Source organism: Lygodium microphyllum, chromosome 1, assembly GCF_053477565.2.
Source record: "Lygodium microphyllum isolate KBCC chromosome 1, Lygodium_microphyllum_v1.1.10, whole genome shotgun sequence".
Lineage (NCBI taxonomy): Eukaryota > Viridiplantae > Streptophyta > Polypodiopsida > Schizaeales > Lygodiaceae > Lygodium > Lygodium microphyllum.
This window is the reverse complement of record NC_141135.1, coordinates 143,472,579-143,498,214: the sequence shown is the minus strand read 5'-3', so window position 1 is coordinate 143,498,214 and position 25,636 is coordinate 143,472,579. Positions and strand designations below refer to the sequence as shown.

The 25,636-nt window shown below is 47.2% G+C and overlaps 1 protein-coding gene across 4 annotated transcripts in view; it reads right to left on the bottom strand.

Annotated features, from left to right (window-relative positions):
• The window catches only part of LOC148041763 (uncharacterized), a 342,622-nt gene that overhangs the window by 120,472 nt on the left and 196,514 nt on the right, over positions 1-25,636 (bottom strand). For all 4 annotated transcript variants that reach the window (XM_087682239.1, XM_087682236.1, XM_087682246.1 and 1 more), the window contains exon 12: positions 20,130-20,298. In XM_087682239.1, coding sequence (XP_087538365.1) covers positions 20,130-20,298 — 169 coding nt within the window. The remainder of the gene's footprint in view (positions 1-20,129; positions 20,299-25,636) is intronic.

Genomic DNA, 25,636 nt, shown 5'->3' with positions numbered 1-25,636 from the left:
GGTTCTAGTCAATATGTTCCATGAACCACTTTATCGGACCACACACCGGTACAATTGGTTCTTTCTTTTTTCCCAAGAAAAGAGATTTCTATTAATAACACCTCGGAGAAAAAGCCCCTCGAGGTAGATACAAAGTACAATGAACTCTTTGAAGAGTGACCAAGTACATAAAAAATACAAGGTTGTATGAACAAGCAATTTAGTGGGCTAAAATGCCAAACCATCTGAGGGGTAGTATGAAAGAAGGTGTCTGAATCCCAAATCTGTAGGAAACCCTCTCTTTTCATCCTCGTCCTCTTGGAGCTTCCCTACATCCTCTCCCATCTCCCACAAAGAGTGTGGACTATGTCTGTCCAAATCCTCGATAAAGACTCCCCAGTGGATATATCCTGAAGATCATTGACCTGACTACATCTTGCAGTCCATAAATATGAACTAAGCTATAATGCTGGAAATCAACTCCCATCTATGACAATGTTGTTGAAAACACAGATCTAGAGCTTGGCAACTATAGGGGTTGGAAGATAAAGACTAAGTTCATAGTAACATGGATAATGACCAAACCAAACGTTACACAAGTGAATTAGGTTCCAAGATAGATTAGCTTGGACTCATAAACACAATCTTGTGTAAGAGATTGATAGTGACAATGACACTAACTGAAAGTACACAGCATCATGACATTGCATTACTCATCTTGAAAGTACAATGCTTTATAGTAGTTGGGTTGTTCCACTCTCCTCATTGTGCATATGGGATTCAAGACATCCCTTCTTGGAGCATACATCATTTTCCATTTCTCAACACCCCCCCTCAAATGATGAGTTCCTACACTTGCTAGCTTTTGCCCACCCTACATGATGACATGGCCCGGAAGTCTAGCTCATAGGCAGCCTAGTCAAGTTAAAGCTTGAAACTTTATATCTTTGGCAAGGGTTTTGTTTTACAAAGCAAATCCACTAAGGGAAACAAAAATCCACCATGGGAAAGATAATTTCTTCAAAACAATCTATCGAAGTGGTTGTTGATGGCGGAAGCATCTTCTTCTTCTTCTCTTTCATTCATAAACTGATTTCGGTGGTTACCATTCTACACCTGTTGTGCTCTTTTACGGTGGAAACATTCACTAGCTATATGGCCAGTCTTACCACAATAATGACATGTCATCCAATCTTTGTTGTCGGAGTTGAATCCTCGACCTCTTCCTTTGGGTCCAACAGTTCCTTTGGTGTATAAGAGATTTCCCCTAGATAATGGAACACCATCTTTTGCATTTTTGTCCTTCTGTTTATTCTCTTCATCAAGAAGAGAGTGCTCAATATCTTTCTGTGACAAATTAGGTACATTGCTGATAGTAGAGACAAGATTCTCATAAGGATCTTAGTTTACACTAGCAAGGAGTACAGCAATGGCCTCATCTTCATCTATTGTTTTCTTCAGAGTGGCAAGTTGAGTCTTTAGACTTTTGAATTTGTTAATATGCGTAGTCATTGAAGTGTTGTTTTTTATGTCAAGCTTACAGAACTACATTAACAACTTGACCTTAGAGTTTTTGGCTTAACTTCCAAAGATCCTGTCAAGCTCATCCCAAGCCTTTTTAGCATCTCTGATGCCAAAGATATGGTGTAACACATCACCAGATACTCCCCAAGCAATGATGCCTAGAGCCTTGTTGTTCATTTTTTTCTACTCCTTTATCTTGAGCTAGTCTTCTTCAGTGAACCCGTCTTCATCATCTTCCTTCTTGCTATCTGCATCATCCTCAAAGAGGTCCCACAAGTCCTTCCACAGCATAAGGTGCCACATGGTCTTCTCCTTCCAAGCATGAAAGCCTTCTCCATTGAACTTGGTTATTTGCTCAAGCTCTCCCATGTTAATCAGCTTCAAATAATCAGCAAAAGAGTTGTAGCTCACTGTGTCAAGAGACACAAAAAGATCAGTGCCAAATTGACACTAGTTGAGCTTAGTGTTGGATGTCGATGCTTGATCTGCTTCTTGCAGCAGCAAATCAGCACAAATTTCTCAGATTTGAGCAGCAAGAGAGTTGATCTGAATGTGCTAGTAGGCACAAGTGCCGAAAAACACTAGGTTAGTATCAAAAGATACTACCAAGCTTGATGATGATTCTTTGATGCTTGTCTTCTAACTTGAGTCCCCTCCTTGCTAATTTGATGCCCAAATGTTTGCTAGGAACTGAGGTCAAAGTGGCAGGAACTCTAGTAGGTGAAGTTGAAGTGTTTTATGAGCTTGAAGGAACTTGGCTATGGCTGCCCTTTTAGGGTCTCAGGACAGGGGCCTGGTTTTTTACTTACTGCAACTTACAAAGATGGCCATTTGGGAAACCCTCTAAGTTGGAGAGAGCTTAGGTATGGATCTTTGAAAGCCCCATGGTTGCAGGGCAGATCGCATAGCACAGAGGGCAAATCGTCATACGGACAGTAAACAACATAGTTCTGAACAGCAAGCTTGAATTTTGACAATGCTGAGCTCTGGAGTGGCCAATGTCAAGCTCTTATATGATAGAAAGTAGCGCCCTGAGCCAAGAACAAATCCCTAGAAGGAAGCAAGTTGATCTATGCTCTAGTTTGAGAGATCCAAAAGCTCAAAGTCAGGTAGGTGCTGTTTTGGCTATGGCAGACACAAGCTCGAGATCGAGGTGAAGTTGAAAACGGAGTCATGAGCTGGATGTGAGCTGGACAAAGATGATCAGAGGTGAACAGAGACTAGAGAAGCAGTGTATGAAGCTGTGCCATGCTCATCTGAGCTCTGATACCATGTTGAAAACACGGATCATGTCCACTATGGCAGCTATGGAGGTTAGAAGATGAAGACTAAGTTCATAGTGGCATGGATAATGACCAAACCAAATGTTACACAAGTGAATCAGGTTCCAAGATAGATTAGCTTAGACTCATAAACACAATCTTGTGTAAGAGATTGATAGTGACAATGACACTAACTGAAAGTACACAGCATCATGACATTGTCTTACTCATCTTGAAAGTACAATGCTTTGTAGTAGTTGGGTTGTTCCACTCTCCTCATTGTGCATATGGGATTCACGACATCTCTTCTTGGAGCATACATCATTTGTCATTTCTCAACACCCCAAGTCCACTATGTCTATGAAGAGTCTAGGGTAGGGATCTTGCTCAAATACTGTCCAATAATGAGAAAAATACTCGCTTGAACGTCCTCAAAGCTGCACCTCTATTTGTCGCCCAAGCTACAACCCCCCATGTTACCACCATGGACCCCATAGTGCCATAAAATACTACCTTGAGAGCTCTCCTCCAAACCTCCTCTACTCTGGGACAATCCCATAGGCAATGTCTCTATGTCTCCTCAAGCTCACCCCATCATGCAAAGGCCACTGAGTCCCTACCATATCCAAGCCCAATGCCAACTACTAAACTTCTATGGGCTAGAAGCCATACAGAAAAAAGAAAATCTTCCATAGATTCCCTCTCTTTGCCAATGGGGGGTGGCTGTTGGCAATGCTCCAATCTTCCTCATTTGTATCCTCCACCCCAATGTAGTAGTGTATCCAAAAAAGGGTATGTCACATGGTCTATCAAGGAAGGGGTCCCTCCATACCCACTCTCCCAAATCCCACCGAAGTCTCTATAGAGGCCTGCTCTTGTATGCCCAATATGTCCACCCATCTACAAGATAAGTGGTTGGGTCTAGGTCTATGTGCCACATCCTCTCAAAATGTGCCACCACCTAATCCTTTGCCTGGAGCAACCACTCATTGCCATAAGGTCAAGATCCTCTTGCTGGAGGTGGCCATCCTCCTCAACTATAAAAGTGAATGTCCTATCTCTACTAGACACAATAATTGCTAGAAGGGTATCCCCTCTAGAGAAGAGACCAATCTAGGTTTGGGAGGTACCTATATATGTCTGCCAATTTGGTGGAATTGCCTCCATCATAGCCTCAATCATAGCCTCGGCTCGCATGAAGACCATCTAGTCTCAACCTCCATCCTCCTCAACTATAAAAGTGAATGTCCTATCTCTACTAGACACAATAATTGCTAGAAGGGTATCCCCTCTAGAGAAGAGACCAATCTAGGTTTGGGAGGTACCTATATATGTCTGCCAATTTGGTGGAATTGCCTCCATCATAGCCTCAATCATAGCCTCGGCTCGCATGAAGACCATCTAGTCTCAACCTCTGAGTCTCCTATGGAAACTCCTAAAATGCAAACCAAACCTCCACTTACATAGCAACTTGTATAGAAAATCTCCCCCATCACAGTGTGTCTGTTGTCCAATAGTGTGGCCTTATTTTGATCTCAAATAGTGATTGAAGAGAAAAGGCTATCTCCTCTTCTCTTCGATAGAAGTCAAGGGGAGCTACTAAAGTCCCAAAGATACATATCTCCATGCTCTAAGAATGGCAATCAAAAATCTGACCTCAAAGCTCCTAGCATCAAAATTCTTGTGCGTTTGTATTATGATAAGGACTTGAGGGAGGATACTATGAGGATGTAGAGGATCAAGTCCTCTTCAACAAGCATGGCAGCTAGAGACTTGCATAAGGTGAGCACTTTTCCTAAGGAGAAGGCTGGGAGCAATAGGGAAGGTCTCTTAGAGAGAGTGATGACTACTAGAGTCGTTTTGGTACACTCCAAAGGCAAAGGGAGGAGGAAAGAAAGCAAGGATGCACATGGGTGGTGGAAAGGATGCATGCAGCCAAAGCAGAAATAGATGCTATAGACGAGGCTAGGTCAGAGTATAAGTACCATACACGGGCTTCTTTTTGGACACATGTAGGGGATAGGGTGAACAAAGAATACTTTTGCACTACACGTCTCAAACACTCTAGACAAGGTGTTAGGAGACTTAGAAGAGCATATGGATCCCTTGCCCAAGGGTCGTGAGAGATTATTGCACTACCTTGTTGGGTTCAATGATGAGGCCTCTAGACTTGAAGACGGATAGAGAGATTGTGTGGTAGAGTACTAGCAGAGTGATCACAGAGAGTATGAGGAGACCCTTGATGGCTCCATTTTCAGAGCAGAGGATTGTGGAGGCCTTGCTAGCACTACTATTAGGGAAGTGCCCGGAGGATAATAGATTGGAGAGAGCTTTCTTCTTGAGCTACTGGATGTGATCGGCATAGGCTAGAGAGGTTTCTTAAGGCATTGATTCACCTCATCCCAAGAGGAAATCTAGAGAGATTAGAGATCACACAGTGGAGACAGATCGCTTGGCTGAGAACAATTAATAAAATCCTAGTGAAAGTGATAAGTCCCAAACTATCCCTCTTGATACGAGATCTCATTCATCCTACCTAGACTAGCTTTATTCAAGAGTGCAACACCTTGGGATCTGGATGATATTTTCACCTTTTGGGAGTAGGAGGAAGTGCACGAAGCAGAAGAGGGGCCGTCGCGAAGAGGAGACAAAGAATCCACTCTCATGCCTTTGCGGTGAGTCCACAACTCTTGCATGATCAAGGAGATAGAACCTCATTGTTCTACTTCTCGATTTCAAGGTCTATAATAGACTTGATTGGGAGTTTCCAAAGGGTACCATACTCAGAATGGGTTTTCCAAAGCACTGGATTAGAGTTGTGTTGACTCTCTATTTATCACCACATAGCCAAGTCCTCATTGGTGGGCTAGAGGTGCTAGATTCAATATTCTGAGGTTAGTAAGACAAAGATACCCCCTTGCACCTCTTCTTTTCTTATTTTTTGTAGAGGCCATGAGCTCCTTCTCTAAAGGGATACAACTATAGACATTTGACGCATTAGACTTCCCCTACCTCTTGGAGGGGCTGGATGTACACTCTGCAAATGACACAATTTTTAACATGGATGGGGATGAGGAGAACTTTAGGGCCTTTGTAGTTGTAATGGAGGTTTTTTGCAGAGCTTGAAGACCTGTTGTTAATTGTAAAAAATTCTATGGATTTTGGGCTTGTGACATTAAGCAGCTAGATTGGAAGCCACATGAGACTTTTACTTCTTCTTTTTTAACAAGTAAAATGTGACTAATTATATTACTCAAAAAAACCAATTACAACGGCGTACTCATGCTCAACAGACAAGTTGGAGCTGAATCACAAATACATCATGTATACAACCCTCTCAAGGCGGTCTGGGGGGATGGGGGCAAGAAGCCATGGAGGGGGGGGGGGGGGTGTATTGCCATCTGGGGTTGCCTGCTTGCATCATGAAAACAGGTCCTAGCTGCCCCAAGTGCACATGAAATGACTTCGGAGTTCCTTACAAGCCCTGGACTCGCCCTGCACCTGATTCCATTGGCCGCAGAGGGAGTGGATGATGGAGGTCCAGAGCTTTACTAAGGTCGCCTATACTGAAAGTCTCTCTTCGCCAAAAGCCTCCTAACATTGCACCTTCCAGATATGCCAACCAAAAAGACTCCCTATGATCTTCCATACCTCAGAGCGGTCTGCTGTGGGCTCCAGTACCTGGCGGATGGGTAGCACCTCCAAACTGACCACTACGCATGACCCTACCTCGATAATGAATATCGTGTCCTGCATCCCGGCCCCATACAGCAGGTGACGGCCTTGGCAAACCGCCTGCCAATAGAAAGCTCTCCATGAGATACATCTAAGGCTGGGTATTAAACAACGATGGATGCGGCATGCTCCTCTCCACACGAGCTGCGCCGCCTCACACGACCAAAGGCAGTGCTTTGGGGTTTCCAAAGGCTGCTGTGTGCAGCATCTACAACCTCCTTCCTTCTGCACCTAGGCAAGCGAGCTTCCCACCGCTAAGCCTCCATGTGCCACCAACCATAGAAAATATGATAACCCTTCTCGGCCTCCAGCTATCCCATAGGCAGTGCCAGAAGGTCCGTTAGACAGGCTCTGTGAGGCTGTGCTCTGCCCAGAGCCTACTAAGTGACGGTGCCCAATCCATATCCTTCTACATCAGTACGTGTCTACCAATCCTAGCAATGTACTCTAGAAACCTCGATGGCTTCTTGGCGATCGTAGTGGCCGGCCATAGACACTCTCCCAGATTCCACTCGAGCTCATCAAGTAGCCTGCCCTCCCAGATCCATAGGCGCCACTTCTTGAGCTTCTGCCAAAACACAAAAGGATCCAACCGCCATGTCTACCCCTGAAGGCCAATCACGCAGATCCTCTTCCGTCAAAGGACAGCTATCCCCTCATCTTGCTGCCCTCTATCAAGAGCCAAACGCCCTGCCTCCTGGACGGTGCAGATAGTCCTAGGTGGAGCGCCACCCACTCTACCTACCACCTGTAGTGGGATGCCTGCTGCTGAAAACCTAGCAACCCATACCTCTCCGACCTCTATTGGCACTCTTATCAGGGGAGCAAGCCACTGTTGAGGTACTGCTGCATCTCTCTCCCTCCTCCTCAACTCCACTCCTCTCTCGCAGCTTGATACTCGCTGAAACTTCTTCTCGTCCACCATCCTGTACACCTCCCGCCATGTCCTGATGGTACGAGCCATGCCAGCCCATTGGATGTGGGGGCACTCGCCAATCTGTGCCCCCTCCGGATCTCTAACCTGGGGGTTCCAAATCACCTACTGAACGTCTATCTCCTCCTGGCAGCCTGGGCAGTTCTGGATTAGGTCCTTGCGGAGGCCATGCCGCACGCGGAGCAAGCTGCGTAGGAAAGGTGATTTGGGGGGGTAATCTAGGCTGACGTGAAGATCCATCTCACAGACGGCCTCCACTCACCGCCAAGCCTCAGTCTACAATCCTGAAGACCATCCTTCAATAGAACTTTCCACGCCTGCCCTCTTCATGTGAGGCCATGGACAACTAGCTTGCCCAAGAGGGCCATACTTTGATACTCTGGGTCTATGATCCCCAGGCCTCCCTTTGACTGATGCCGTATGATGGTCGCCCACACCACCTTGGCCTTGAAATCCCTGGAGCCGTCTGACCCAGGCCAAAGAAAGTTCCGCACTAGGTAGCGAAGCTACACTATGCAGGATGAGGAGAAGCACCAACACAAGGCGATGTACCAGGCAATCGCTAGGAGGTGTGGTGAACCACCATGCCTCGGTCTACTAGTGAGAGGTGAGCCATGCTCCTATAGGTCAGCTTCCTCCAAATAGAATCGAGGACCGGAAGAAACTACTAGGCGGGAGTGATGTCAAGTCCCACCTGGAACCCTAGGTAACGAGCGGTCTGCCCTCTACTCACCCATCTAAATCCTAGGTGAACGCCCCACACCGTGCTAGAGTCCGGGTCTATGAGGAAACCGACCGACTTTCGCTAGTTAATGTTCTCTTCCGCTGCAAAAGAGAACACCTCAAGAGCCAGCCTAACTCTCCAACATCAACTCATTGTCCTATATGTAGTGTTGTGTCGTCTGCATACTTTGAGTCTAACAACTCAGTCTCCTCTCTCACTGGAAGTCAAAGGCCGCATAATCCGCTCACGTGACCTGAGAAAGTGAGACATCGCCTTTGCAAAGAGTAGGAACAGGTATGGGGCCAGGGGGCAGCCTGCCGGACCGATCTCTCCAATCAAAACTCCTCCCCTCACCTACCACCTATGAGAACCCTGCTAGTGTCCGATCTGTAAAGTGCGGAGACCCCGCAAATCCAATCCTGGGGAAAACCCAACCTCACCATTGTGCCCTCCAGGAAATCCCAATCCACCCTATCATAAGCGTTCTCAAAATCCAAGAGAAGTACCGCCAATCTTTGCCCACTGTGCTGAGCCCACTCTGTCACCTCAAAGAAGGTGAATACATTGTCTAGGATGCTCCTATCCTGGAGAAAACTTGTTTGTGTGTCATGGATGATGTGTGGAAGCACAGGCATAGCCTCCTACCAATCATCTTTGCCAGTGCCTTATAGGTCACTGACAATAAGGTGATCGGTCTCCACAAGAAAAGCTCCAACCGGTCTCCCCCTTTGGGGAGAAGATGATAAGGCCTACCGAAAGACTCCCTAGGATCCGTCTTGACCTGAGAATCTCCTAGAAGGCCATCAGTAGGGGGTCCTTCACCACTTCCCAGTAGGTAGTGAAGAAGGCCTTAGAGAGGCCATCCTCTCCCGGGCATTTCTGTCTGTCCTGTGTATGGAAAGCCTCCTCTAGTTCCTTCTCTATGAAGGGGACTAGGAGGGAGCGTACCATCTCCTCAATGACGAGGGACGGGAAGTGATGCGAGACCTACTGTCTACATCATTGTCTTCTAGCTGGGGCTGTCTCCTACTGGAAAAGGCGTCTGTAGTAGTCGGTGGCAATCTCCATCACCTCGTCTCAGCTAGAACGAGTCCTCTCATACTGATCTCGAAGGCTACGTATCTGCTCTTCTGAGGTGCGAGGCTGGTGCACCTAGAAAAACTCCTTGCACATCGTGTCTCCCTTTCGCGCGGGGCTTGAAAGATAATGCTCAAGTGAGGGAACTCGGCACCAGCCCACCAGTTAATGACCATCATGCAGCTAGACCACTACTGTGCAAACAGTGCTAGTCCTTCTCCCATCCACTGGGAGGTCTAGTCCGCCACACCTGACTCTTCAACTCCTCTATCTGTGTTGTCGTCCAATCCCCGGAGTAAGAGGACTGAAGGAAAAAAGCGTAGTTTGGTCCATCCGGTGGTCCTAGTAGATGGACCTTGCCTCTCCTTGACTTACGAACCACGAAGATCCCCACCTCTAGAGGTAGTGGAAACTCTCCCTGCTCCGCAACTCTCGGTTTGGAGCATGGGCCACTATAGAAAAACTCCTATGGACACAGTGTGAGATCAGAGGATCGAGGTACAGCCAGATTCAGTAGACAGTGTGAGAGTGAGAGAGACAGAGTTGAAGCACGACACCCAAGAGAATTAACTGAATGAGTGTAATCTGAAAGTACAAAGTACAACCCTTAAACCTTAGGGTTGTAGGGGGATGTTCACACCCGACACACATTAAGTGCCCAAATGTGTGTAACATAAGTCTGGGGGAAAAAACCTCTCCTACCGAGAGTAAAAAGTGCCCCAGTGTCCTACTGATCACCGACACTCCCATATGAGCGTAGGCGTAAGTAAGGCACGAGTAAAATACCCAACAAACCCCCCTGGAGTGAAGAGTGATCAAGAGTACAAGGATCATCCGCCACCAAAGGATATCAAATTTAAAGCATCGCGAAATGCTTCAAATTTGTCCCGAGGAAGAGCTTTGGTGAAGATGTCTGCCACATTACTGGTGGTAGGACAATAGACAAGGCTGATATCACCTGCATGTAGCCTCTCTCTGACAAAGTGATAGTGAATCTCAATGTGTTTCGTGCGAGCATGAAACACTGGGTTCCGTGCCACTGCAATGGCACTCTGACTGTCAGTGAACAAAGGAGTAGGCTCAGTAACAGATACATCCAAATCAGCTAGCAAGCGTCTAAGCCATGCACATTCAACTGTGGTGGTGAAAGCTGCCTTGTATTTAGCTTCACATGACGATGTGGCAACAGTGGATTGTTTCTTGCTAAGCCAAGAAATGCAAGAAGTGCCAAGAAAGAAACAATTGCCACTAGTAGAGTGACGTGTATCATAATCACCAGCCCAATCAGAATCACTGTAAGCATGTAAATGCAGTGGTCCCCCCTTGGCATAAAGCAACCCAAGAGAACGAGTACCCTGCAAGTAGCGGAAAACACGCTTGACAGCTTGCCAATGTGACATACGTGGCTGATGCATATACCTGCTCAAGGCTGAAACTGCAAACTGTATGTCCGGCCTAGTATTGCATAGATAGATAAGACATCCAACTGCAGGAGCATATGTATGTATATCAAGCAAATCACTGTCATCATGTAATGACAGTTTCAGTCCAGGTTCCATGGGAGTAGTAACTGGCTTGCGATCCTGTAAGCCAAATTTCTCAAGAAGCTGCCCAATATACCGTGACTGTGATAACCCAATACCTCGAGCATTATGTATGAACTGGATGCCCAAGTAGTAATGCAAAACTCCCAAGTCAGACATGTCAAAAGTTTGCTGCAAATTTTGTTTGAATCCTGAAATCTGATCAGCATGTGTTCCAGTGAGCAAAAGGTCACCAACATAAATACATAAAATCAGCGTAGATCCCCCTTCTTTACATACGTAAAGGGTAGACTCAGATGAGCTGTTTAGAAACCCTTGACCAAGCAAGAAAGCATCTGTCTTTTCATACCAAGCTCTAGGAGCTTGTTTTAAACCATATAGTGCCTTTTTGAGCTTGCATACCAAATGTTCTGAGCCTTCAACTGCAAAACCAATGGGCTGCTGTACATAAACTTCCTCCTGAAGTTCCCCATGCAAAAATGCAGTCTTGATATCTAGCTGATGGACTGTCCAACCATAATGTGCACCCAAAGCAATCATAGACCTGATGGTCGTCATACGGGAAGTAGGAGCAAATGTCTCCTCATAATCAATGCCCTTTTTCTGTGCGTAGCCTTTAGCTACCAGCCGTGCCTTGTATTTATCAATGGATCCATCTGCTTTTCTTTTTAATTTGTAGACCCATTTTGTTCCAATGGCTTTCTTCACAAATGGCAAGGGCACCAAATCCCAAGTTTGATTCTTAGTAATAGAATCTAATTCAGCTTGCAGGCTGCCATCCAATGCACACTGTGTTGTGCATCCTCATAACATTTCGGCTCTTCATTATCAAAAGTACTTGCTGCCATAATAAACTCCATGGTATGTGCTGAATCATGCAAACGAGTTTGCCTTCTAGTACGACCAGCCATGGGGGCATCCAAAGGACTATCTTGCATAGTTTGCAAATACCATCTAGGTAGCTGTCTAGCATCCTAGCTGTGTGCAAGCTCTTGCTGAATTTCTGTTTCAGCATTATGCTGAGTATTCCGATCAGCCAATGGCTGAATTTCTGCACTTTCCATAGGAGCAACTGGCTGAACATTAGGTTCATTTTGTGAACCTCCAGCTGAATCACCAAAAGTAATGGGCAGCAGCCCTTCAAAAACATCACGGGCAGCCTGATATGTGTCCAAACCAGCCAAGGATAATTCTGATTTTTCATCAAAAACAACATCCCTGCTGACAAAAACCTTCTTCGTAATGGGATCATAGAGTTTGTAGCCTTTGCTCTCATTTCTATATCCCATAAAAATGCACTTAACAGCCTTGTTGTCCAATTTTCTTCTAAGTACCTGTGGAATATGGGCATAGGCAAGACACCCAAAGGTACGAAAGTGACCAACAGAAGGTTTACGGCTGTTCCAAGCCTCAAATGGTGTGATGGTCTTCAAGGCTTTGGTAGGTCATCTGTTCAAAATATGGCAAGCACACATGACTGCTTCCATCCAAAAACTATGAGGCAAGCTCTTTGCCTTCAGCATACATCTGGCCATCTCCATGAGTGACCGATTTTTCCTCTCTGCTACCCCATTCTACTGTGGAGTATAGGCTGTAGTATACTGATGTACTATGCCCTTCTGCTGCAAAAAAGAATTCAGCATAGAGGACATGTATTCCCCCCCTCGGTCCAAACGGAGAGTCTTAATGTGGCATCCAGATTGGTTTTCAACAAGTGCACTGAAAGCCAAAAATGCATCATACGCTTCTGACTTCTTTTTCAAACAATAGACCCAGCAGAAACGTGTAAAGTCATCAATGAATGTCACAAAATAATAACAACCACCCAATGACATGGTCTGCATAGGCCCACAAACATCTGAATGCACCAACTGCAATCTGGTTGTTGCCCTGAAAGCAACATCACGAGGAAATGAGAAACGATGCATTTTGCCCAAAATGCATCCCTCACATAAGTGCTCAGGAGGTCTCTCCAAGAGAGGTAAGCCATCCAGCATCTGAGTACGCTGTAAAAGCATCAAGCTGCCAAAGTTTACATGCCCTAAACGAGCATGCCATAACTCCGCCTGTATCATAGCAGGAGTAAGAGTGGATGTCAAGTATGCTGACTGATCTACTGAAGAGCATCCAACTCATATAAACCATGACACAAAGATCCTGTCAAGACCAAAGTCATGCATTCTTTTTCTCGAACCATGCAACGGTCATCATCAAAGGTGACCTGCATACCACAACGTGCCAAAGAAGAAATAGAAAGCAAATTCTTCTTTATTCCAGGCACAAACAAAGCATCCTAGAGACGGAGAGTAGAGCCATCAATGGCTGTGAGCTGAATCTCCCCAATACCACGAACAGGGTATGATGCATTATTGGCACACTGTACTGATTTCCCAACGGGAGGTGCACTAACTGAAGCAAACAAATCTCTGCGAGATGTGATATGTCTAGAAGCACCACTGTCAAAGAACCAAGTGTCAACATCCTCTGTAGAGCTAAGTGCTCTATCGGCCCAAGAGATGTCATAACTGTAAGTGTAAAAACAATAGTCCGTGTCCACAACAAATGACGCGGACTCACTAGCAGTGGAAGGAGTAGTAGAAACAGACATTCCTGACTCCTTCTTCTTCTCTTTGGCAATGCACTTTCTGCACTCAGTGATATAGTGGCCGGGCTTCTTACAATAATGACATTTTCCTTTCTTTGCTTGCGTCCCCCCTTGTGACTGATTCTGCAATGTGCCTGAAGTGCCAGAACTCTGTGGAGCATTTTTCACCTTGCTGTTCTTGCCTTTCTGTCTTGTCACAAAAGCCTGCTCAGAGACTATAGCATCCACACCACTATTTTATCGTGTTTGCTCCTTCTCTAGAAGCAAGCCAACCAACTGAATAACAGTGAGTGGGTGCTCAGCAATCCTCATGGTGAGGTTCAATGCAGTATGAAAAAACAAGTACGAAGGAGGTAGGAAATTCAAGGTGGTGGATATCAACTGTGCATCCGAAAAATACTCATCTACATTCATGAGTTGCTCCCTCAAGTCCTAAATCTTGTTTAAGTGATCCTGCATAGAATCACCTTCATGCATCTTCAGAGTTTCCAACTCTTTCTTTAAGAAAGAGATCCGTGTCTCATTTTTTCCTGCAAACTTATGCTCCAAAGTCAACCATGCATCTCGTAAAGAAGATGCTGAACGGATATGAGGTATGATGGACTGCTGAACTGCCAGAGCAATCAGCGACAAGGCCTATGCATCACGGGTATCCCAAGCTTTTTGAGCTGCAGTTCTTGGAGGAAGTGGCTGAGGTGGAGCGGGCTGAGGTCCCCGTTGTCCACGTGCGCCATGGGGAGAAGGAGTAGCGGGAGCTACAACTCCCGGCCGCGTTTCCTCTCCACTGACATAATCCCATAAATTCTTGGCCACTAATACATTTCTCATCATGAATGACCAAAGGGAATAGTTGTTTCCGTCCAGTCTGTCCTCCTTGGATACATACGCAAAAACATCACCTCCCTGATTTGCCATGATGACAAATTTCCAAAGACAAAATGAGCAATGTCAAAGCAGTACGAACTGGAAATCTGCAAATTTCCAGAAATTGCAGCAAATACGTTTCTGCAATTAATGTGCAAGGGCGTACTCTGTCAGAAAACTGTCTTTTACTGAACACTTCCCAAGGTGCAAACAGTGCAATGCAACACTGTTATGAATAAATCCCCAAAATTTTTGCCAAAATTTCTGTCAAAAACAGTCTTTCTGTGACTGTCAGTCCAAATGCAACTGTCTTCCAAATACACAAAAGCCCCAAAATGTTTGACGATCCAGTCTAAAAATTTGCATGAAATTTTTCCTTCCACTTGTTCTGTGTTGCCGCGTGTGAACCTTCTCTTCTAGAGCTTTGTTCTGGGCTGAAATAATAAAAATTTTTGAAAATTTTACCTGTTGCAGAGCAGACTGGCGTGTGGTAAAAAACGGTGGTCTGACGAGCGTCGTCTGACGGAGTGGGCAGGATGTTGACTGGGCAGGCGATGTGGACAGGGTAGGCGACGTGAAAATTTAAAACGGCGGCAAGCGCAGGAAACGGTCGCGAGCTGATGTGGAGGGGTTCACAGGCGGCGTAGGTGTTGACTCGTGGCTGGTCGTCAGGCGGCGCAGGAAACGGGGCCCTGGCGGACGGAGACGACCAACTGAACCTGTGCTGGCGACTGGAGGCTGTCGACGTTGCTGACGTTGCTGACGCTGGTAGAGGAGTCGTCTAGGCAGGTCTGACGTGGACGACAGGCGACGGGCTGCAGACGTTGCTTAGGACGCTGTTGGAGCTGCGCGCAGGGCAAAACTAGGCAGGTCTGGAGCTGGCGACTCGGGGGCAAGACTGGCGGGGACTCCTGGCGGCTGACGGAGGACTGCTCTGATACCAAATGTGAGATTAGAGGATCGAGGTACAACCAGATTCACTAGACAGTGTGAGAGTGAGAGAGACAGAGTTGAAGCACGACACCCAAGAGAATTAAGTGAATGAGTGTAATCTTAAAGTACAAAGTACAACCCTTAAACCTTAGGGTTGTAGGGGGGTGTTCACACCCGACACACACTAAGTGCCCAAATGTGTGTAACATAAGCACATAAGTACATACGATAATAAGACCATAAGTCTGGGGGAAAAAACCTCTCCTACTGAGAGTAAAAAGTGCCCCAGTGTCCTACTGATCACCGACACTCCCATATGAGCGTAGGCATAAGTAAGGCGTGAGTAAAATACCCAACACACAGCTATGCCTGTCTCAGGAAAGTGTGATGGGCAGCCAGGGTGGATGAGTTGGTAGCTGTGTGGGAGGAAAAAGACTCCTGGTGCGAGGAGGACGTAGGTGTGTATGGCTCATCACCTCTTGTGGAAGGAGGGGGTGGGTCTAGGGGGGATCACTTGAAACGGGTGCAGATAAAGGGGGGGTGGGTGTTCGGCAGGGGAGGTGGTGCAAGGGGAGAGGATCGAGAGATGGTGGGATGGACGGAGATACATGGCGGGTGTGAGGGGGGTTGGGTGGCCCTGGAATGGGGCGCTATGCGCTAGGGTCTATGGTGGTTTTGGGGGGGGGGGGGGGGGGGGGTGCTCGGCAGGGGAGGTGATGCAGGGGGAGAGGATCAAGAGATGGTGGGATGGATGGAGATACATGGCGGGTGTGAGGGGGGTTAGGTGGCCCTGGAATGGGGCGGTATGCGCTAGGGTCTATGGTGGTTGGGGGGGTGGGCTATGGGATCTCAGGTGAGATGGTCTCTGACGCGGGTGGTGGATATGGGGGGATGCGGTCCTGCCTGGTGGGGGTGGCAAGGGGGGCTGTTGAGTGCTCTGATGAGGGGGCATTGCTCGCCCTCCTACTCCCTGCTGTCGAGGCTGTGTCTGAGGAGCTACCTACGGCCCCCCTTGCCGTCTCCCTCTCTATTGTCTCTGGACCCGTGTGAAGCTGTCAACGTCCACCTCCGGGCTTGTCGGTGGAGCCGCCTTAGCTCTGAAATGTGTGCAATCTGTTGCCTGATGCCCAAAGTCGTAGCAGCACAAGCATTGCCCTAGTTGCCCAGTCACAATGACTTGCTGCCTAAAGGAGTGACCTCCTGCCTCAATCTCCAAGAACTTTGGTATATTGTTTGTGTCTTTCACGACCACTCGTACCTTTGGGACTCCTGCAACTGTCATTGCATCCGTGAAGGAGGTATGGAGGACTATGCCCAAGAGCCGTCCAAAGTCCTCAACTAACTAGTGGTAGAAAAGTAAGGTGGTTGGATGTCTGAGAAATCTGTTATGGAGCGCAAATGTCTCCACTGTGAAGCCGCTATACCAAGGAACCATGTAAGTGACCCCCTTCGTCAAGGCATAGGGCGAGCTCTCCACTAACTCACGGGCTGCGTCCACAAAGGTGAGTCAAACCATGAAGATCCCTTGACCCATGAGGACTGCATCCGCAATCTACACTGTGCCAATGCGCAGTGTGGAGTGGAGCCAATCCCGCAACTCCGCTCTCGATGGGGAGTGTCCAATGACCTAACAAGAGATTGTTGTTTCTTTCAACTCAGAATGCGCCGGCGTCTGACCAGAGGTTTCCATTGCGCGTCCCTGCTGAGAACCTACTTGTCACGCTGATGTGCTATCAGAGAGGGGAGTTGCTGGAGGAGAGAGGGAGCAACTTGGGTGAGATGGGGCCTGGGCCTGCAGGGCAGAAGTAGGCGATGGGGGCTGATGGCGGCCAGGAGCAGGTGGGGCGGCGGCCGGAGGGCTGCAAGGCAGGACCAGGCGACGGGCGGGCTGACGGCGGCTAGGAACAGGTGAGGCGGCGGTTAAGGGCTGCAAGGCAGGAGCAGGTGATGGACGGGCTGGCGGTGGCCAAGAGCATGTGGGGCAGGAGTAGGCGACGGGCAAGGGCTGGCGGCGGCCAGGCGTAGCCAACGGGCGAGGGATCAGGGGCGCTCACGGGGAGGGCGGGGGGGGGGGGGGGTGTGGGGGGTTGTTTGATGGGGGAATAGCGGATGCGACACGACGGCAGGAGTCGAACACAAAGAAACACTTGGTTGATGAGAATTTCACTTGGGTCCCCTATGACACTTAAGTGAGTTAACTTGGGCTGCCATGTAGGCATTGATATTTCTATAGCGCAACCATTGGCAGCCCTATTGTTTAGCATAAGATAAAAGCACTTGTTCTAGACTCTGGAGTACGAAAACATTATCACTAGCAGGTGGTGTGGTAGTGGCAAACTAGGTTTTGTTAGCCACCATCTGATATGTAACTTACTGTTGGACCTTCTCTAGGTCATGCATTCACCGAGTGAAACAACTCATCAGGAATTTCATTTGGTTAGGTGGAGATCTTAGCATCACAAGGCTAAGGTAGCTTGGGATGTTATCACTCAACCTAGATCCAGAGGCATTTTGGCGATTGTTGACCCAGATAATCAAATCAGAGTGTTGATGGTGAAGCTCATTTTGAGCAACCTTCTTCCGGGCAAGAAGCTATGGAAGAAGCTACTAATATGGGGATCAGAGACCATTGCTCCTGCAGCCTGCTCATGGAGGACCATGGCAGGCTAGCACGCTACAGATATTTCAAGAATCATCACAGCCAAGCTGCAGGAATTAGGAAAGGTTTTAAGGTCAGATTTGCTGCACCTATGATATGGGCATGAACATCAATATTTGTAGGACTTCATCAAATCGACCCGACCACTGTTGAAGAGAACTTGAGACAGCCACTCTCTTCAACAGGCTACTTAGGACACAGAGAGGCCACACCATTGCAGAGAGCACCCTCCTACATTGGGGGAGGTTGTCTTCACAAGTACCTTCTACAGTGGCAGAGTGGTTTGCCTTTCTTAAAATGGTAGCTCACATATAGAGCCATAATGGAGAGCATTGGGGAGGTGGCACCCCCAAAATGGAGGACTGACACATAGGTTGTGCAGACATGGATTGGAAACTTTATTAGATGAGATATCCTTCTTGCAATGGTAGCCACCAACGGAGAGAGTGTACTTACTTCCACAACATAGATGGATGGAAGAAGGGTGAGAGGATCTAGATCTGTCAGAGTCCATAGGATGCTCTCGACAGAGGCTTAGAGTTGTGGCTCATTGTGATAAGACTTGGTACTTAGACCCAAACCCTCAAACTTGTACGATAGATGGATGGAGACATTGGGCATATAGGAGAAGGCCGCTACAGAGACTTCAATGAGACCCTAGGGAGTGAATATGGAGAGATCCATTTGCAGAGATGCCTTGGGTTTGTGCCCTTCTTTGGCTATACCACTAGTTTGGGAGGAGGATACAGATGAGCAGGATCGGAGTGTTACCAGCTACAATTGAGCATTGGACTATCCAAGATATATCAAAGCCCTTCCTTGTCAACTTCTAGAGAAGATTGGAGGACAATATTAGAACAATAAAGATTTCACTCTTTCTCTGGTTACTCAGACACATGAATTTAGCAATTGATACGTGGCTTGGCTATGGTAGAGACCTTGTCCCTTGCGCTAGACATGGGGAGCATGAGGAGAGTCAGAGGCACTACATATGGGATTGCCCAAGGGCTCAGGCAGTTTGGAGGATAGCCCTTAGGATGGTGTTTCATGGAGCTACAGACACTATGATTGCTACATGGGGGATGGTTGATTGGTCACTGACAGAGGCCCAGCTTATGGATATATGAAGATGTACAGGGGTGTCATGCCTATCTTGTTGTGGGGCAACTAGTGAGCAGGATTATCATGCCAGATTTCTCAAAGACAGTATGGAGCCATGCTATTGATTTCTTGGACATATCTTTTGCAAAGACTCTCTCCAGGATCTGGAGAGGTGGTGTGTACTCTCCACAGGAGATGGGAGAGAATAGGGCACATCAGAGACTATGAGGAGACATTCTTTTCTTAGGACATGGGATTCTGACACTTTTTTTCTTTTCCAGACCCACATGGTCTGGCATTATAGACCTGACTGGCTATTCATTCAAGCTTTGTAATAGATTTCTCCTTGTTACATATTTTTTAACATGAAAGTCCCTCACAGGCTGGTTTCTATTTTGCATTTTGCCTTAGGATACTTTGTTGCAAGGAGTGTTAATAAAAATTTTCTTCTGTGCAACATCATCTCTGATTGAGTGGAAAAAGGCACCTCAGCAAAAGCAATGTTGGCTGAACTGGAATCAGCCATTCTTGACTAAAGCCCACCCCTTGCATCTGCCATAAATCCATGGACATAGCCTCATGGTTATACAAATCAGTGGATCCTGTACTCGTAGACTCATGACATAGAATCTCTACACATGGGCTAACATACACCTCTTGCAAGACAAATATTCTGCCTCTAATGAAGCAGACATCTTTGGTTCTAACACCAAAGGCTCATTGTCAAGAACCTCCCAATCTAGGACTTGTGCAATGGCTCACTTGCCAAAGCATTGTCACCAATATCAGGCCACCACAACCTGGAACAGACTCGAACTGTAGAAGATGCAGCCCTTCTGGTGGCTGTTGCTCTCCTCTCTCAGCTGTCACAGCATATAGAGGGACTCAATCTCAGATCTGCCACATTGAGGCTCCTCGGGCTCTTCCAAACACCTTGTGTGCTACTCCAATTCTTAGGCAGTTTCAGTTTTGCTGCACTAAGTGACTTCTCCCAAAAAACTGATAAAATACAACTGATGGCAGTAATACACTTGGGAAAAAACAGAATCGAAACTGAAGTTGAACTTTTGAGGGAAAGAAAAAACTGTCCTACCATACTCAATGAGAGGTAAAACATAAGTGTGCCAAAGCACTACATAAAATAAAGTTTTTGCAGACATCTTCATGAAACTAACCATAATCACATACCTGGACAGTCAGGATTGGACAACTTTTTTCCATTATAAGTGTAGAGCTGGAGCTCATTCAAAAAGTCTGCAACTAAAAAGCACACTATGCTCTGCTTCAGAATGATGCATGCATCCTTCATATCGATTACGTAAGGAGCTCCCCATTCTTCAGTTGAATATACAAAGCACTTCCATCAAACAATTTACAGATTATGAACACATATCCCTCAACAATTCTTTTTATAGCTACACTGATAGCCAACATGTTTCTATGGGCATGCCACAAACTCACGTGTTTCTCTTAACAATATAGCAAAGAAATTTATTCTGTTCTATGTTACTTTCATAAGCTACATTTATTATGTTGGAGGAAAGAAACCTAACCAAGCTTTAAAATACAAGGCTGTGTGAAATCCAATCAGGAGGCCTATAATGCTAGACATGTCTCCTCCTCATGATCTCAGAATTCCCCTGTTAATCAATTCTGTTACGCACCTAGGTTGTACCGACTAAAGGGTTGCCTACCCTGAAGCTCCGACAAAAGTTGTTCCCATAAACAACGGTATCTGCACGGGATCTTGAAAAGTCTCCTAGCAGTCCCAAACGATGCGAGGACATTGCGAGTGGCAAGGGTAGCATCCGCAATCGAAGTCACACCTAAACGGGCCATGCGGTTAAATCTCGGTCTGAGCTGATGTTTGTCTTCCCATGAAAGTAATCTCGATATACTGCCAATAATTCCAGTTGAAAGAAGTTAGTATGCAAGCGGTCCCCCACTGGATGCCAACGGGCCTTTTGGAGCTCCACTTTCCAAGAGCCGACCAAATGCAGTAACCGAGAGGAAGAGGGACTAAAAAATCGAGAGTCAGCATTAAGGACATGCCACCAGGAGGCCCAAAGTCGTGTATTACCATGGCGTAGCCCACTGTCCTCAAGAAAATAACGAGCTATAATGGTCCACGGGTGATGATCCACACACATGGCGCAAAAAAGAGACCAACGAAGAGCCAGCATATGAGTTTCAGCATCCAAAATAGCTCCACCACCCATGCGTTTAGGGGTACATGTATATGGCCATGAAATCCACGAAATACCTGCCTGCAGTGAATCCTTCTTCCATAACATGAAACGAATGGGGCGAGTGAGAGCCTTCAAAGTAGTAGGCGTCCACGGCAGCAATGGCAGGAAATACGTTAGCATTGGCAGCATAATTGTCTGAGCCACTTTGAGATGGACATGGAATGGCCACGCTTGCGACTTCCAATACATAAACTTCGCTGCCAGTTTTTGTGAAATCCACTCCAGTAGTTCCTTTGGCCGTACATCCACCCCCAATGGGTATCCAAGATGCCTTACAATGGAGCCATGGGAAACAACCTCACCCTGCTCGCCTAATGACTGTAAATTAGGCTCCGTGCAACTGAGTATGGCTGATTTAAAGGCATTGATGCGAAGACCAGAAGCATGACCAAAGAGCGTCCAAGCATCTAATGCCTTTCGAATGTTATCCCTGTCCGCCCACAAAATCATAAATTTGTCATCAGCCAAAGATTGGCTAATGAAGTGCTGCCCCAAAGTAAGAGACAATCCGGCCAGCTAAGTAGAAGCCGCCATTGAGAATAACATTGAAAGGACCCGGTGAGTCGCCAGGGCAAAGAAGAGAGGACTCAAAGGGCAACCCTGTCTGACCGAGCGTGCAAGGACAAATGGCTCTGTAACCCCACCATTGAGCTTTGGTATTGATTCAATTGGATTTGCAAATAGCAGGAGAAGAACGCAAGGCGCGAAAGAACTTATGAGACTGACAGGCACTATCTTGCAATGTATCAGTCAAGTTATGTAGCTTGGTCTACTGATAAGATTTCGACTGAAACACTTGAATAACATGGGCCAAACGCATCTCGAGTGACAGCAGAAAATCATGATCTGGGGTGTCCACGAGCAACGAATGGACCAAAGCCAATAAGTCCACCGCTGCATGTCAACGTCGCCGACAAAGAGAGGCATGATGGATCCCATACTACCGAGCAGCCCGTTGCACATTAGAGAGCAGCCATGCAAAGGAAGCCAAGCCCTCAGAGGCAAAGTCCAATAAGAACCTCTCAATCAATTGCGGCATATAGCCCTGAAAGATTGGATGCTTCAAATAAGAGGAGTTGAAACGTAAAGGGAGTCTATCCAGCAACTGCATAAAAGGTGCAATAGGTTGTGCAAGCATCTCAAGCTGGAGGGGGAAATGGTCCAACAATGCATATTGCTGCAAGACCTTCATTTCTAGCATCTCGAGAAGAAAATCATCCCCCCACATGATATACATTCGGTCCAACCGCAAACAAGTAGTTGTATATTGTGCGGAATGAAAAGTAAACCCTGAAGAAGAAGGGTGAAGCAAAGACCAAAGATCTTGCTTAAGTACTTTTAAAGCAAAGGTATTCCACACCCAGCTTTCCAACGCATCCATTACGGAATGCCCTAAAGTGAACTGAGAAGAGTCAACACACATATTGAAATCTCCCATCAAAAAACCCCTTCGGCCAAGTGACATCGAGCTCTGCAAAGTCGACCAAAGATCCCGTCGGGATGCGGGATCATTCAAAGCATAGAGGCCCATCAACCATTTTTAACAACAATAGGCTGGTATTTCTCATGCACAATCATCAACATGCCCGAATAGTGCGTAGCATGTGTCCCTGCATAAAACAGACAGAATCCATGATAATCCACAACTTTTCCTGCTTCACCGTGACTTTTGTGCCCAACTGCACACAATACATCCCACAAGTTCTCATGCAAGACAGTCCACATGGCATGTTGCTTATGACAAGAGCAAATGCCTCGCACATTCCAAGTGGCTATCTTCATATATCTTCAAAAAAAGCAAATCAGGAACGAGGCGCCTGTTGCCTCGATTTCACCTTTTCTGCGAGAGTATCCAAGATACCCTCATCCAGAAAATCAGCCAATACTGCAAACGAATTCTGGCGGCCTGATTTAGAGATAGATGGAAAATCCACTGCCTTGGGAATGGGGTGGGGATAACGCCGATCCCAGGGTCTAATCACATTACCTTAAGTATCAAACGGCAACTTAGCAGGTGGGCCCTTGGGACCGTCTGTATAGACATTCCTTGTAGACTAATTACGGGGGCCAGACGGGGCCATAATACGTGCAGCATGCTGTGAAGTGAACATTTCTTTCCTGCGCATATACGTGCGCACGGAATCTTGTGAAGCATTAGGCCCAGAATCCACCAGGCCTGCATCCAACTTTTTATCTTTTTTTTTACGTGCCTCAATCCAATCAGTGCTACGGGAATCCAAACCCGGGATCTCTTATTTGCCTTTATCCACAACATTAGGTGGCTGAAGGACCTCCTGTGCCGGGGCATCAAGCACCATGTCATCCTTAGGCAGCACAACATACGCATCATCGGAAGACGGTTGTCTTTCTAGGCATTCGGCCATAAAATGCCCCAATTTACCACATGAAAAGCAATGTCTTGCAAAGTTGCCCCGTTTTAAGTAAAAATGCAAAGGATGCATGCCAGAGCAATTGAGGCGAAGCCATGCAGGCCTTTTCCTAGCCGTGTCCCATAACATGTATAAACGGTTTCGATTCATAGCCCTTAGGCTTGGGGGAACCAACACTGTTTCCACAACTGCCATCGCATCCTTTAACAATGGCCAATAGACCACCGGACAATTTTCCACTTCCACCCACACCGGGCATTCTTGTTGAAGCAAGCGCTAGAAGTCTCCCATAGGGCGCCATGGTACAGCATGGACCAAACAACGATCAAAGAATAATGGCAACTCGGACAGGAGCTCAGTCCGATGTGTTTCTGATTTCAGCAGCACCTCATAAAAGCCGCGGGGTCCAAGGAAGATCTCCTCAACACACTCCCCTTGCAATAAATGGTACATCCACTAGCGAATATGGGAAAGCACTGGGATCCTGCCAATGAAGAAAAGTATAACGGCACGGTCATAAAACACCGAAAAAGACCGCAAGACTGATTTCGGGTCCACCGTGGCTTCCAACATATCATCAGTTCCCGAGTCAGAAAAAGTTTCATTATTGTAATGGACATAATCGCCAAGCAGAGTATTGGCAAAGTTCAACAAATGCTCCCAGTCAATCTCCTGCGAATCCACAAGATCAGAGGCAACCTGCGCATAGGAACATTCCTGAGGACCCGTTGGCACGTCGAAAGTATGCTTGGAGCGTTTGCTCGCAGGTGGCAGTTCAGAACCCGAAGGTATCTCCTCCGTGTACAGCACCATATCCTCCGGCTCCTCTGTATCAGAATCAGGGCCAAGGGCTGCCACCGTCCGGTCTAGAAAATCCATATCCAGGCCAGCCATACTGCTGTCTTCTCTTTCTGTCAGGGCGCACAGCCAAGGGCAACTCTCTCTCTCTCTCTCTCTCTCTCTCTCTCTCTCTGTGTCCAGCAGCAGATCAGCTCACTGATCTCAGCAGAGTTGCAGACACGTACTGCCAGGTAAGGGCTCCCTGTCTCTGTCACGGCCCAGCAAGATGCACAAGGCAGCCACCCGCGGGAAGACGGCGTGCAGATGACTGACAGGGCAGCAAACGAGATGTACCTGATTCTGCAAATGCCGTGGCCTGTCAGACTGTCCCGTGGATCCCATCCGCTCTGTGGACGGCCGGCACTCCTTGCGCTGCAGCCCAATGGACACGAAAGACAAGCGAAAGTGAAGCACACTGCAGGCGGCGCCTGCATACAGGGCAGCAGGTCGAGGTACAGGCGAACGTGAGGCAGGGTGCAGGCGAGAGGGACACAGAATGCAGGCGGCGCCTGCAGACAGTGCGGCACGTCGAAATGCAGGCGAGATAGAGGCAGACTGCAGGCTGCGCCTGCAGACAGGGCAGCAGGACGAAAGAAAAACGGACGCAAGAAGAAGGTCGAAGCAGAGGGAAGCGCGCGCAAGACAGAACTCCCGCCCACCAAACTGGAATCGCGTCGCAGTCAAGGGCACCAGATCCACCATTGCCCACGCTCTCTCCCGTCACCGCCATCTGTCTCTCTACGCACTCCCTTCTCTCTCTCTCTCTTTTTTTTTTGTAAAAGGTAATTGTATTAATTACGAAAAAAAGCGCCTGCAGACAGTGCGGCACGTCGAAATGCAGGCGAGATAGAGGCAGACTGCAGGCTGCGCCTGCAGACAGGGCAGCAGGACGAAAGAAAAACGGACGCAAGAAGAAGGTCGAAGCAGAGGGAAGCGCGCGCAAGACAGAACTCCCGCCCACCAAACTGGAATCGCGTCGCAGTCAAGGGCACCAGATCCACCATTGCCCACGCTCTCTCCCGTCACCGCCATCTGTCTCTCTACGCACTCCCTTCTCTCTCTCTCTCTTTTTTTTTGTAAAAGGTAATTGTATTAATTACGAAAAAAAGGTACAAGTTTACATCATTACAAGATACACGAGGGCTCTAAGCCAACGTGTGGAAAATCCCAGTATGAAGCCAAGAAAAAGTTACACAAGTCATGGCAAAGACCTAGA